Genomic DNA, 15,167 nt, shown 5'->3' with positions numbered 1-15,167 from the left:
GACTGTTCAACTGCCTCCCAGCACACATAAGGGGGATTACCAACAGACCCCTGGCAGTCTTCAAGCTGGCACTGGACAAGCACCTAAAGTCAGTTCCTGATCAGCCGGGCTGTGGCTCGTACGTTGGTTTGCGTGCAGCCAGCAGCAACAGCCTGGTTGATCAGGCGCTGATCCACCAGGAGGCCTGGTCACAGACCGGGCCGTGGGGGCGTTGATCCCCGAAACTCTCTCCAGGTAAACTCCAGGTCCAGGTATACTGGGAAGCTAGGACTAATACTGGGAAGCTAGGACTCATACTGGGAAGCTAGGACTCATACTGGGAAGCTGGGATTCATACTGGGAAGTTGGGACTCATACTGGGAAGCTAGGACTCATACTTGGAAACTAGGACTCATACTGGGAAGCTAGGACTCATACTGGGAAGCTGGGACTCATACTGGGAAGCTGGGACTCATACTGGGAAGCTGGGATTCATACTGGGAAGATAGGACTCATACTGGAAAGCTGGGACTCATACTGGGAAGCTACGACTTATACTAGGAAGCTAGGACGTATACTGGGAAGCTAGGACATATACTGGGAAGCTAGGACTCATGCTGGGAAGCTAGGACTCATACTGGGAAGTTGGGACTCATACTGGGAAGTTGGGACTCATACTGGGAAGTTAGGACTCATACTGGGAAGCTAGGACTCATACTGGGATGCTAGGATTCATACTGGGAAGCTGGGACTCATACTAGGAGGCTGGGATTCATACTGGGAAGTTAGGACTCATACTGGGAAGCTGGGACTCATACTGGGAAGCTGGGATTCATACTGGGAAGCTAGGACTCATACTGGGCAGCTAGGACTTATACTGGGAAGTTAGGACTTATACTGGGAAACTTGGACTCATACTAGGCAGCTAGGACTCATACTGGGAAGCTAGGACTCATGATGGGAAGCTAGAACTCATACTGGGAAGCTAGAACTCATACTGGGAAGCTAGGACTCTTACTGGGAAGCTAGGACTCATACTGGGAAGCTGGGACTCATACTGGGAAGCTGGGACTCATACTGGGAAGCTGGGACTCATACTGGGAAGCTGGGACTCATACTAGGAAGCTGGGATTCATACTGGGAAGATGGGACTCATACTGGGAAGCTGGGACTCATACTGGGCAGCTAGGACTTATTCTGGAAAGCTAGGACTCATACTAGGCAGCTAGGACTCATACTAGGCAGTTCGGACTCATACTAGGCAGCTAGGACTCATACTAGGAAGCTAGGACTCATACTAGAAAGCTAGCACTCATACTAGGAAGCTAGGACTCATACTAGGAAGCTAGGACTCATACTGTAAAGCTAGGACTCATACTGGGAAGCTAGGACTCATACTGGGAAGCTAGGACTCATACTGGGAAGCTAGGACTCATACTGGGAAGCTAGGACTCATACTGGGAAACTAGGACTCATACTAGGCAGCTGGGACTCATGCTGGGAAGCTAGAACTCATACTGGGAAGCTAGGACTCTTTCTGGGAAGCTTCGGCTCATACTAGGCAGCTAGGACTCATTCTAGGAAGCTAACACTCATACTAGGAAGCTAGGACTCATACTGTAAAGCTAGGACTCATACTGGGAAGCTAGGACTCATACTGGGAAGCTAAGACTCATACTGGGAAGCTAGAACTCATACTGGGAAGCTAGGACTCTTACTGGGAAGCTAGGACTCATACTGGGAAGCTGGGACTCATACTGGGAAGCTGGGACTCATACTGGGAAGCTGGGACTCATACTGGGAAGCTGGGACTCATACTAGGAAGCTGGGATTCATACTGGGAAGTTGGGACTCATACTGGGAAGCTGGGACTCATACTGGGAAGCTGGGACTCATACTGGGCAGCTAGGACTTATTCTGGAAAGCTAGGACTCATACTGGGAAGCTAGGACTCATACTGGGAAGCTGGGACTCATACTGGGAAGCTGGGATTCATACTGAGAAGTTGGGACTCATACTGGGAAGCTGGGACTCATACTGGGAAGCTGGGACTCATACTGGGAAGCTAAGACTCATACTGGGAAGCTAAGACTCATACTGGCAGCTAGGACTTATTCTGGGAAGCTAGGACTCATACTGGGAAGCTAGGACTCATACTGGGAAGTTGGGACTCATACTGGGAAGCTAGGACTCATACTGGAAAGCTAGGACTCATACTGGGGTGCTAGGATTCATACTGGGAAGCTAGGACTCATACTGGGAAGCTGGAATTCATACTGGGAAGTTAGGACTCATACTGGGAAGCTGGGATTCGTACTGGGAAGCTAGGACTCATACTGGGCAGCTAGGACTTATACTGGGAAGCTAGGACTTATACTGGGAAGCAAGGACTCATACTAGGCAGCTAGGACTCATACTAGGCAGCTAGGACTCATACTGGGAAGCTGGGACTCATACTGGGAAGCTAGGACTCATACTGGGAAGCTAGGACTCATACTAGGCAGCTAGGACTCATACTAGGCAGCTAGGACTCATACTAGGAAACTAGGACTCATACTAGGAAGCTAGGATTCATACTAGGCAGCTGGGACTCATACTAGGAAGCTGGGACTCATACTAGGAAGCTGGAACTCATACTGGGAAGCTAGGACTCATACTAGGCAGCTAGGACTCATTCTAGGCAGCTAGAACTCATACTAGGCAGTTGGGACTCATACTAGGCAGCTACGACTCATACAAGGAATCTAAGACTCATACTAGGAAGCTAGGACTCATACTAGGATGTTGGGACTCATACTAGGAAGCTAGGACTCATACTAGGAAGCTAGGACTCATACAAGGAAGCTAGGACTCATACAAGGAAGCTAGGACTCATACAAGGAAGCTAGGACTCATACTAGGAAGCTAGGACTCATACTAGGAAGCTAGGACTCATACTAGGAAGCTAGGACTCATACTAGGAAGCTGGAACTCTGCTCCTATCTAATATCCCTTTCTAGTATAATACTGATGGCTTCCCACTTCCCAGGAGTATTTCACCCATACGGGTTTCGGACTTCTTCATAAATACAACAAATAATAATAAGGGCTCGGGGAAGTGGAAAAGACTCCTTCCTCCGTAAACCTTGCATCTTTTAAGGAGTAACTAAAATGCTGGGAGCGAAGGACTAGTAACCCCCTTCTCATGTATCAATTACTTAACGTAAAATGAATAATAATAATTATAATACTATTACTACTAATAATAATAATAATGATCATCGCCATGTAATGATTTATTAAACTTGGCTACGTATGCAGTATTAAATAGGTGTAAGACATCGAAAGTACAGTAGTAGTGAACAGTCAAGAATAGTGAGGTAATATAGCGGTAAGATGTGGTAATATAGCGGTAAGATGTGGTAATATAGCGGTAAGATGTGGTAATATAGCGGTAAGATGTGGTAATATAGCGGTAAGATGTAGTAATATAGCGGTAAGATGTGGTAATATAGCGGTAAGATGTGGTAATATAGCGGTAAGATGTGGTAATATAGCGGTAAGATGTGGTAATATAGCGGTAAGATGTAGTATTATAGCAGTAAGATGTGGTAATATAGCGGTAAGATGTGGTAATATAGCGGTAAGATGTGGTAATATAGCAGTAAGATGTGGTAATATAGAGGTAAGATGTGGTAATATAGCGGAAAGATGTGGTAATATAGCAGTAAGATGTGGTAATATAGCAATAAGATGTGGTAATATAGCAGTAAGATGTGGTAATATAGCAGTAAGATGTGGTAATAGCAGTAAGATGTGGTAATATAGCAGTAAGATGTGGTAATATAGCAGTAAGATGTGGTAATATAGCAGTAAGATGTGGTAATATAGCAGTAAGATATAGTAATATAGCAGTAAGATGTGGTAATATAGCAGTAAGATATGGTAATATAGCAGTAAGATGTGGTAATATAGCAGTAAGATGTGGTAATAGCAGTAAGATGTGGTAATATAGCAGTAAGATGTGGTAATATAGCAGTAAGATGTGGTAATATAGCAGTAAGATGTGGTAATATAGCAGTAAGATGTGGTAATATAGCAGTAAGATGTGGTAATATAGCAGTAAGATGTGGCAATATAGCAGTATGATGTGGTAATATAGCAGTAAGATGTGGTAATATAGCAGTAAGATGTGGTAATATAGAAGTAAGATGTGGTAATATAGCAGTAAGATGTGGTAATATAGCAGTAAGATATAGTAATATAGCAGTAAGATGTGGTAATAGCAGTAAGATGTGGTAATATAGCAGTAAGATGTGGTAATAGCAGTAAGATGTGGTAATAGCAGTAAGATGTGGTAATAGCAGTAAGATGTGGTAATAGCAGTAAGATATAGTTACATAGCAGTAAGATGTGGTAATAGCAGTAAGATGTGGTAATATAGCAGTAAGATATAGTTACATAGCAGTAAGATGTGGTAATAGCAATAAGATGTGGTAATATAGCAGTAAGATGTGGTAATAGCAGTAAGATGTGGTAATATAGCAGTAAGATATAGTAATATAGCAGTAAGATGTGGTAATAGCAGTAAGATGTGGTAATATAGCAGTAAGATATAGTAATATAGCAGTAAGATGTGGTAATAGCAGTAAGATGTGGTAATAGCAGTAAGATGTGGTAATAGGAGTAAGATGTGGTAATATAGCAATAAGATATAGTAATATAGCAGTAAGATGTGGTAATAGCAGTAAGATATGGTAATAGCAGTAAGATGTGGTAATAGCGCAACATAACAAAACTGTAGCATAACACAGAGGTGATAAAGAAAGGTTTAAGTGATCCTGTTACCTTGTGGGCGTCTTGATATATCAATGATACCGACATTAATAAAAAACAGGAGAGAGTTCTACCCGAAATGCCTAGGCATGCTGGAGGCCTTCCTTGTAATTAATATTTTATAATATGTATGCCACACATTGTGAGTTATGCAAGGAAATACGTAATTATTATTCTGAATGCGTTTCTCTGGACATTGAGCAAAACGTCGTCAAAGTAAAGATCTGTGGGTCCGGGTCTTCCTCTGCTTGGGGAAGACCCCGACCAGAGGAAGACCTTGACTAGAGGAAGACCTTGACCAGAGGAAGACCTTGACCAGAGGAAGACCTTGACCAGAGGAAGACCTTGACCAGAGGAAGACCTTGACCAGAGGAAGACCTTGACCAGAGGAAGACCTTGACCAGAGGAAGACCTTGACCAGAGGAAGACCTTGACCAGAGGAAGACCTTGACCAGAGGAAGACCTTGACCAGAGGAAGACCTTGACCAGAGGAAAACCTCGACCATAGGAAGACTTCGAGGTAAAATGAGTGATTTATCATATAACTACGACCTTCACGAAAAATTATCATGATTCTCTTAACAGATAAATCCCAGGGAGATTTGTGTTGCAGGAGAGGATGCAATGGAGGGCAGGACTGATGCAGTGGAGGGCAGGACTGATGCAGTGGAGGGCAGGACTGATGCAGTGGAGGGCAGGACTGATGCAGTGGAGGGCAGGACTGATGCAGTGGAGGGCAGGACTGATGCAGTGGAGGGCAGGACAGATGCAGTAGAGGGCAGGACTGATGCAGTGGAGGGCAGGACTGTTGTGGGTGAGAAGGAAAGTGCTGCCTCCGGCCCTCCAGGAGTCGCCTTCATCATCAAGGTTAGTACTCTCAGTCTAATGATAGAGATTATATGTTCATATAGGGCTGCCTTCTGCCTCAAATTTATTTTCTCTTCTTCCCCCCCTCCCCGCTCTGTAACTCTCTCTCTCTTGCACTTACTCTCTTGGTTTACAAATGCGCTGAGCTGAGCTTCTCGATATTACTGGATCATCGTGTTATAACTCTGATATATAATTGCATGTTAGTAACTTAGCTCTTGAGCAAGCCAGGAAACACAAGCTAAAGCTCTTAATTCTTTACGTGACAACATCGTTAAGCTGGAGGCAGAATTTGGGTCACAGCCAAGTCAGTCTACCTGAGTACCTGGAATGTCAGAGAACTGACAAGAAAATTAATTTCTCGCAAAAGAAATTTACAGTAATGAAGGGAGTAGCTCAAGCGAATCAGTAGCAATGAATTACATTCCCGCAGGTTTGACGATCTAGTTGAGCCATCTTGTAAGTCTCTGCAGTGTACAGTATAGGACTGGCACAATTACATAGAGACTACTGGCAGTGTTCTGAAAAACCCTTCGAGTGCTTATCATATGGGCTGCTTTTAATGAATTTGTTTTTTCAGAAGTGAAAACACTAGACTGAATAAGTGGTCCCGTCCACCCTCTTTCATCCAGATCTCTAAACTGATTTGAAATCTGCCACTTTAATGTGCAAACTACGAAATCTTACAATAAATTTATCCACTCCATGAGTTCTAGGCCAGTTCTACTAGATTTCTCAGAAAATGACTAGAGCGGCTGGCACCTGTCGTGGATTAAGGAGTTGAACTACTTTTCTAACAACGTCCACTGAATGGCGAAACCTCTGGCTACTGTCATGGCCAGTTCCAGAAACAGGGGAAGCTAAGACGGGATTGTAGCCTCGCTGCTCACTGGAGGTTCTTGACGGCGTGCGTGGTATGCTGCCAAGGAAATAATCGCGCTGTCCAACATGTAATTTAAATCCTGGAACAACTATATTCCTTCTCCTTTACGTCTTTTGTTCTAAACCAGTAGCATGTCTAATATTTTCTCCTTAATTTAAGATTAGCCTCGCCAGGACATCCTTGAAGAAAATTTATTATCTGTTCTACCCACCTACTGTTCCTTTCCCAGTTATTTATATCTCACGTAATGCTTATATATATTTAATTTCTTCAGTGATGAATCTCTCGTGCATTCTTGTCTCCCCAGTAATGTATCTCGTACCTGTGCTAGTTTCTGCCAGTAATCTATCTCTTACCTGTGTTAGTTTCTCCCAGTAATGTATCTCATGCATGGTGTCGTCAGAACAAGTTAGATCGGTGTCTTAGTAGGAAGACACTGCACCGACGTCTGCCCTGTCTTACCTGGCTCAGGAGCTACAACACAGAATACCTGCTGGGGGACCTGATCGCTGGCTTCACCGTTGGCCTCATGGTGATACCCCAGGCGCTGGCTTACGGTCTTGTAGCTGGTCTCACTCCAAGTGTAAGTAACCTCTTCGTTACTCCCTTCTTTATGTTGCCATTATGTCCGCTCTTTCACCTAGTCTCTAACTAAATCCTGTCATCATGTCTTTACTTTCACTCAGCCAATACCTAACTCCTGTTCCCATGTTTACTCTTTCTCCCAGCCACTGTATTTATCCTGCCATTCATGATTACTTTTTCACATAACCACTTTTTTAAATATTATTAATCCTGTGGTATTTTTTGCGTCAGGAAGAATGTCACCTGATGATGGTCTTATAACGACCAGCAGATTAGATTTTGCCACCGAAGTGGCTAGTTTATTGTGCACCCCATATCCATCCTGTGGACGGTAGCGCAAGAGCATATGGATACACAAAAGGTCTAGGAACTAGGCCCCAGGAACTAGGCTTAGCAAAGTGGCTAAGAGATGCTTAAATGTATAGATTAGTTCCTAACTTGCACTGAATCAGGATAGCCACACATTACAGTGTAACTAATTTTGATGATAAATAAAAATTGGATAAAGTATATCAACTAAGAATATAATATCTGAAATAACTCATAACTTTAGTGTAAAGAAGCCAGTAATTTATAGATTGTAACCAAATTCTGCAGTGACGAGTTTTGGAAGAATTGTTGTAATTATTACAAAAATATAATTATTCCTTTTCGTCTACTATGTTAAGTCCTTAATTGATTATGCTGCTCCCATGTAGGCCATCCAATTCATTCTAATTCAAATTCAAATTCAAAGTTTATTCTCTATAAGGCTTACAATGCTGAGTTTACAGAAATTTGGTTATTGTTTGGTTTACATGTAGTAAAATAGTGATTACAGAGTGTACCACTAGAACGCTTAGCATGGCTAGGCATTTCGGGCAGACTTAGTTTTATTCTTAATTGTAAAATATTACAAATTATGAGGTAAGTTGGTATTATGGCTAAGTGACTAAATACTAGTTTGTGAGTTTAGCAATGTAAATGCTTTTGTTTTGGCACAGTACATAGTTTCAGTATTGGAGTATCACAGGATTCATTATTTTAAGATTGAGATTAATATTTCTGTTTATGGTCAAATGAGTGAGTGAGTGTAAGTGTGAACCACCAGGTGGTATTCGTGTAGTTAGTTGACGGGGTATATCAGGGAGATAAGATGTTTTCTAATGGTAGTTTTGAAGGTGATGAATGTGTCTGCAGTTCTAGAGTTCTCAGGTAGGGTATTCCAGATTTTAGGGCCTTTGACATACATTGAATTTTTGTAAAGGTTTAGTCGGACACGGGGAATGTCGTAGAGATGTTTGTGTCTGGTGTTATGCCTGTGGGTTCTGTCACAACTATCAAGAAAGCGTTTTAGGTCAAGGTTGATATTAGAGTTTAAGGCCGTGTGGATGTACTGAACAGGGAGTAAGTTTAGGTCTATGAAGAGTGGGGGAGGGGTGTGTTGCCAGGGATGGGATTTAGTGATTATTCTTACTGCAGCTTTTTGTTGGGTTATTATTGGCTTTAGGTGTGTTGCTGCAGTTGATCCCCAAGCACAAATAGCATAGGTGAGGTATGGACAAATAAGTGAGTGGTATAGTGTGAGAAGGGCATTTTGCGGCACGTAATATCGTATCTTGGAGAGGATCCCAACCGTTTTGGATACTTTTTTGGTTATATGCTGGATATGGGTGCTGAAATTCAGGTTGTTGTCAAGGTATAAGCCTAGGAATTTGCCCCCATTATTTCTGGTAATTAGAGTGTTGTCAATCTTAATGTTAATTTGTGCATCTCCTGCTCTGCTACCAAACATAATATAGTAGGTTTTGTCAGTGTTAAGCGTAAGTTTATTGGCTGCCATCCAAGTCGATATTTTGATCAGCTCCTCATTCACAGTGGTGTTGAGGGTGGCATGATTAGGGTGAGAGATGATATAAGTCGTGTCGTCAGCAAAGAGAATGGGTTTCAGGTGTTGGGATACGTTTGGAAGGTCATTGATGTATATGAGGAAGAGCAGGGGACCAAGGACACTTCCCTGCAGAACTCCAGTATCAAGTGGCCGTGTTGCTGATGCTGTGTCTTTAATGGTGACATACTGATACCTATTAGTAATGTAAGATTTGAAATAAGCAAGCACATGGCCTCTTATACCGTAATGATCAAGTTTGTAGAGCAGGATGTCGTGGTCTACTGTGTCAAAAGCTTTTCTTAGGTCAATAAAAATTCCTAGTGGATATTCCTTATTTTCCAATGCTGTGTAAAGCAGATCTAGCATTTTTATGATTGCATCATTAGTGCTTTTATTTTTCCTGAATCCAAATTGGCAGGGGTTGAGTATGTTTTGAGCCGTTATAAATGAATACAGTCTCCTGTGCACGAGTTTCTCAAAGATTTTGGATAGCAATGGTAAGTTAGATATTGGCCTATAGTTGTTTATGTCTGTAGGGTCACCACCTTTATGTATTGGTGTAACCCTTGCCATCTTGAGTAGTTTCGGGAAGGTGCTAGTCTCTAGTGACTTGTTAAAGAGTAATGAAATAGCATGCGAAAGGACATGGGCCGCTCGCTTGTACAGTAATGGTGGGACATGAGACAGATTCCCCGAGTTATTTTTAAGTGACTTTATAATCTCTGTGACTTCCGTGGGCTCAGTTGGTGCAAGATAGAAGGAATTAGGGAAATTCCCATCTAGGTAGTCCCTGGCATGGGCATTGGTATGTGGGATTTTACTGGCGAGATTAGATCCTATGGTTGAGAAGAAGTCGTTTATCTTGTTAGCTGTGTCAGTGGGATGTAGTGGTGTTTCATTAGGTTTAGTTAGGACAATATTCTTGGTTTTTCTCAGTTTGTGGGTCCCTAGAATCTGAGAGAGTGTTTTCCAGGTCATTTTTATATCTCCTCTAGTGTCTGTGAATCTACTGGAGTAGTATAGTTGTTTGGGTTTCTTTATTACTTTGGTGAGAGCTGATGAATAGTGTTTAAGAATATCTTTGTGTATTAAGCCTTGTCTATATTGCTTTTCATATTGGTGTTTCTTGTCAATGGATTTCAGAATGGTGCTGGTTAGCCATGGGCAACCAAGCCGTTTGTTTGTGATCTGTTTTGTTTTTATAGGACAATGTTTGTTGTATAGTCTAAGTAATTTGTTAAGAAAAATGTCTGTCCAGTCATCAATACCATTGGCCTTGGAGAATTCTGTAGGCCAGTCAACAGTCTCTAGGTCAGCTGTGAACTTCCTTACTGAGGCCTCGTCATGGAGTCTAAATGAGACTTTGTTGTATTCAAGTGGTGGTTTACTAATGTTAGTCAGGAGGAAGGTAGGGTAGTGGTCTGTAGTGCTATCTGTGATTATCCCTGATTTAAGGGGGGCTAGTATATTGGTCCATATGTGGTCTATTATGGTTGCACTTGTCTCAGTGAGCCTGGTTGGTTTAGTTACTGTTGGTATGAGAAGTGTGTTGTTCATATTGTTGATGAAATCAGTTACAGGCTGATCATCTAGTAAGCCAAGGTTGATGTTGAAGTCTCCGGCTAAGAGAAGGTGGTGCTTATTCATTTGTCTGTTTGTTATTAGTGACTTTAATTTCTCACTGAAATTTGGGATGTTTGTGTGAGGTATCCGGTAAATGGCACCGATTGTTATAGGCGTCTTAAGGTTTTTTACAGTAAAATTAGCAAAAATGTATTCCCCATATTCATCACTAAAGCAAGTGGTGCTAATACAAGATAATTGGTTAGAGTAATAGATTGCAATACCACCCCAACTTGGTTTGGTCTGCAGTTGTGAATTGCTGTGTATCCTGGTAGAGGGTAGATATCTATTGTGTCCTGCTTAAGCCAGGTCTCAGTGAGAATAATGCAGGAGAAGGGTGTCTTAAGTGATTCAAGGAGTGCCAGGAGGTCATCATAGTGTTTGCTTAAGGACCTGATGTTGTAGTTAAGTACTGATAGACTTTTAGCATTGTTTAGGATAGTGCTGGCTTGTGATGCTGTGTAATAAAGGCAGTTACTTTCCAATAGGTTTTGATTGGGTGTCAGATTATGGAGGTTTAGATCAGGGTCAACGTGATCAATCATCTTCTAGGTTTAAATTATGGTTATTTATATCATGAGTTGTGTGTTGAGTTCTAGTACTGATATCTGTAGTGGTAGGAAGTTTGGACAAGTGTATAGCTAGAGTATTTTGGTCATGTAGAGTATAGTCACTACTACACATAATGAAGTTGATGTTGTCTATGTGTTGTGCTGGAATGAACTAAAGTACAACTAGGTATAAACTAGTAACATAAAAATACAAATTAAAAATAGAACAAGACTCTCACTTGTAATTGCACTAAGGTCTAATATAATGACTTTTGTGGAGTCTATGTTTTGAGCTAGAATGAGCTATAGTACAACTAGGTTTAATCTAATAATATAAAAATACAAATTAAAAATAGCACCAGTCTCTCACTAGTAGTTGCACTATGGTCTAATATAATGAATTTGGTATTGACTATGTATTGAGTTAGAATGAGCTATGGTACAACTGAATTTAATCTAATAATATAAAAATACAAATTAAAAATAGCACCCGTCTCTCACTAGTAATTGCACTATGGTCTAATATAGTGAATTTGGTATTGACTATGTATTGAGTTAGAATGAGCTATGGTACAACTGAATTTAATCTAATAATATAAAAATACAAATTAAAAATAGCACCTGTCTCTCACTAGTAATTGCACTATGGTCTAATATAGTGAATTTGGTATTGACTATGTATTGAGGACACAGAAGTTGAATAGACTGAGGCAATGGTCGGAGAAGTGGCAGATGCAGTTTAATATTGACAAATGCAAAGTTCTAAATGTTGGACAGTTAAATAATCATGCCACATATAAACTAAATACAGTGGACCCTTGCCTAACGATATTAATCCGTTCCTGAGAGCTCAACGTTAGGCGAAATTATCGTGAGCAAAAATTAATTTTCCCCATAAGAAATAATGGAAATAAAATTAATCCGTTCCTGACACCCCAAAGTATGAAAAAAAAATTTTTTACCTGGAGTTTACCTGGAGAGAGTTCCGGGGGTCAACGCCCCCGCGGCCCGGTCTGAGACCAGGCCTCCTGGTGGATCAGAGCCTGATCAACCAGGCTGTTGCTGCTGGCTGCACGCAAACCAACATACGAGCCACAGCCCGGCTGATCCGGAACTGACTTTAGGTGCTTGTCCAGTGCCAGCTTGAAGACTGCCAGGGGTCTGTTGGTAATCCCCCTTATGTGTGCTGGGAGGCAGTTGAACAGTCTCGGGCCCCTGACACTTATTGTATGGTCTCTTAACGTGCTAGTGACACCCCTGCTTTTCATTGGGGGGATGGTGCATCGTCTGCCAAGTCTTTTGCTTTCGTAGTGGGTGATTTTCGTGTGCAAGTTCGGTACTAGTCCCTCTAGGATTTTCCAGGTGTATATAATCATGTATCTCTCCCTCCTGCGTTCCAGGGAATACAGGTTTAGGAACCTCAAGCGCTCCCAATAATTGAGGTGTTTTATCTCCGTTATCCGTTATACACACAAACTGAAGAAGACATGTACAATTACATGACACTTACCTTTATTGAAGATCTGGTGATGACTGATAGGATGGGAGGAGGGGAGTGTGTGGATGGTGTTAATGTTGAGAAGGGGAATCCCTTCCATTAGGACTTGAGGTGCCAAGTCCTTTTCCGGGGTTACTTCCATTCTTCTTTTAATGCCACTAGGACCAGCTTGAGAGTCACTGGACCTCTGTCGCACAACATATCTGTCCATAGAGGCCTGTACCTCCCGTTCCTTTATGACATTCCTAAAGTGTTTCACAACATTGTCAGTGTAATAGTCACCAGCATGGCTTGCAATAGCTGTGTGAGGGTGATTTTCATCAAAAAAGGCTTGCACTTTAAGCCACATTGCACACATTTCCTTAATCTTTGAAGTAGGCAACTTCCTCATTTCTCTATCCCCTCCTCTGGAGTAAATTCCTCAGGTCTGGCCTCTTGCTGTTGACGATGATCTTGCAGCTCATCAGTGGTTAGTTCTTCATTGTCCTCCTCCACCAACTCTTCCACATCCTCCCCACTAACCTCCAACCCCAAGGACTTCCCCAATGCCACAATTGATTCCACAACTGGCATAGGCTTCTCAGGGTTAGCCTCAAATCCTTCAAAATCCCTTTTGTCTTCACATTCTGGCCACAGTTTCTTCCAAGCAGAGTTCAAGGTCCTCTTAGTCACTTCATCCCAAGCCTTACCTATAATGTTTACCCAGTTGAGGATGCTAAAGTGATCTCTCCAAAACTCTCTTAGTCAATTGAGTTTCTGAGGTCACTACAAAGCACCTTTCAAACATAGCTTTTGTGTAGAGTTTTTTGAAGTTTGCAATGACCTGCTGGTCCATGGGCTGCAGGAGAGGAGTGGTATTAGGAGACAAAAACTTGACCTTAATGAAGCTCATGTCCCCAGAAAGTCGCTCTGCCACGTCTGAAGGATGACCAGGAGCACTGTCTAATACCAGGAGGCACTTAAGGTCCAATTTCTTTTCCAGGAGGTAATTTTTCACAGTGGGGGCAAATGCATGGTGTAACCAGTTATAGAAAAGGTCTCTAGTGACCCATGCCTTACTGTTTGCCCTCCACATCACACACAAATTAACCTTGAGGACATTGTTTTTCCTGAACACACACTGGGAGTTTCAGAGTGATACACCAATAAAGGCTTCACGTTGCAATCACCACTAGCATTAGCTCACATCAACAGAGTAAGCCTGTCTTTCATAGGCTTATGCCCTGGGAGTGCCTTTTCTTCCTGGGTAATGTAGGTCCTGCTTGGCATTTTCTTCCAAAACAGGCCTGTTTCGTCACAATTAAACACGTGTTCAGGTTCCAATTCTTCACTGTCTATGTACTCCTTGAATTCCTTCACATATTTTTCAGCTGCTTTTTGGTCCGAACTGGCAGCCTCACCATGCCTTATCGCACTATGTATGCCACTACGCTTCTTAAATCTCTCAAACCAACCTTTGCTGGCATTAAATTCACTCACATCACCACTAGTTGCAGGTATTTTTCTAATTAAATCGTCATGCAACTTCCTAGCATTTTCACATATGATCGCTTGAGAGATGCTATCTTCTGCTATCTGTTTTTTGTTTATCCACACCAATAACAGTCTCTCAGCATCTTCTATCACTTGCAATCTCTGTTTCGAAAACAAAGTTGCACATTTTTCAAGAACAGCTTCCTTGATTGCCGTTTTCTTGGCCACATTAGTAGCGATGGTTGATTGGGGTTTTGAGTACAACCTGGCCAGCTTGGAGACACGCACTCCACTTTCATACTTAGCAATGATCTCTTTCTTCATATCCATAGTAATTCTCACCCTTTTTGCTGTAGGGGTGGCACTAGAAACTTTCTTGGGGCCCATGGTCACTTATTTTGCAGGTGCAATCACTAAAAACGCTGTGATATGAAATGTTCCGATTGTATGTTTGGATGCAACCGTGGTGGCTGGCTTGTAAACACTGACACCCTCGGGACAAGTGAGGCACGCTCAGGCCACACGTGGACGTATCTCGAACGGAACGAATCGTGTAGAACGAGTTTTTTAGTGCTAGCCGAGGCAAAATTTTTGCGTTAAAATGTTTCACTAGGCGGATTTAACGTTATGCGATGTGTTCGTTAGGCGAGGGTCCACTGTAATGTAGATCTTAATACTACTGATTGCAAAAAGGATTTAAGAGTTCTGGTTAGCAGTAATCTAAAACCAAGACAACAGAGCATTAGTGTTCGCAATAAAGCTAACAGAATTCTTGGCTTCATATCTAGAAATATAAATAATAAAGTCCTCAGGTTGTTCTTTAACTCTATATATCCTTCGTTAGGCTTCATGTAGACTATGCTGCTCAGTTCTGGTCACCATATTACAGAATGGATATAAATGCTCTGGAAAACGTACAGAGGAGGATGACATAGGTGATCCCATGTAACAGAAATCTTCCCTATGAGGATAGGATGAGGGCCCTGAATCTGCTTTCTCTCGAAAGGCATAGAATTAGGGGGA

General features: G+C 42.1%; 1 protein-coding gene across 1 annotated transcript in view; it reads left to right on the top strand.

Annotated features, from left to right (window-relative positions):
• LOC128703728 (sodium-independent sulfate anion transporter) overlaps nt 1-15,167 on the top strand; it is a 160,855-nt gene that overhangs the window by 57,974 nt on the left and 87,714 nt on the right. The window contains exons 2-3 of the mRNA XM_070101367.1: nt 5,408-5,661; nt 6,948-7,127. Of these exons, the coding sequence (XP_069957468.1) occupies nt 5,408-5,661; nt 6,948-7,127 (434 nt within the window). The remainder of the gene's footprint in view (nt 1-5,407; nt 5,662-6,947; nt 7,128-15,167) is intronic.

The sequence above is a fragment of the Cherax quadricarinatus genome, chromosome 76, assembly GCF_038502225.1.
Source record: "Cherax quadricarinatus isolate ZL_2023a chromosome 76, ASM3850222v1, whole genome shotgun sequence".
Taxonomy (NCBI): domain Eukaryota; kingdom Metazoa; phylum Arthropoda; class Malacostraca; order Decapoda; family Parastacidae; genus Cherax; species Cherax quadricarinatus.
Note: the sequence above shows the minus strand (reverse complement) of the source record. Positions and strands in the feature narration are given on the sequence as shown.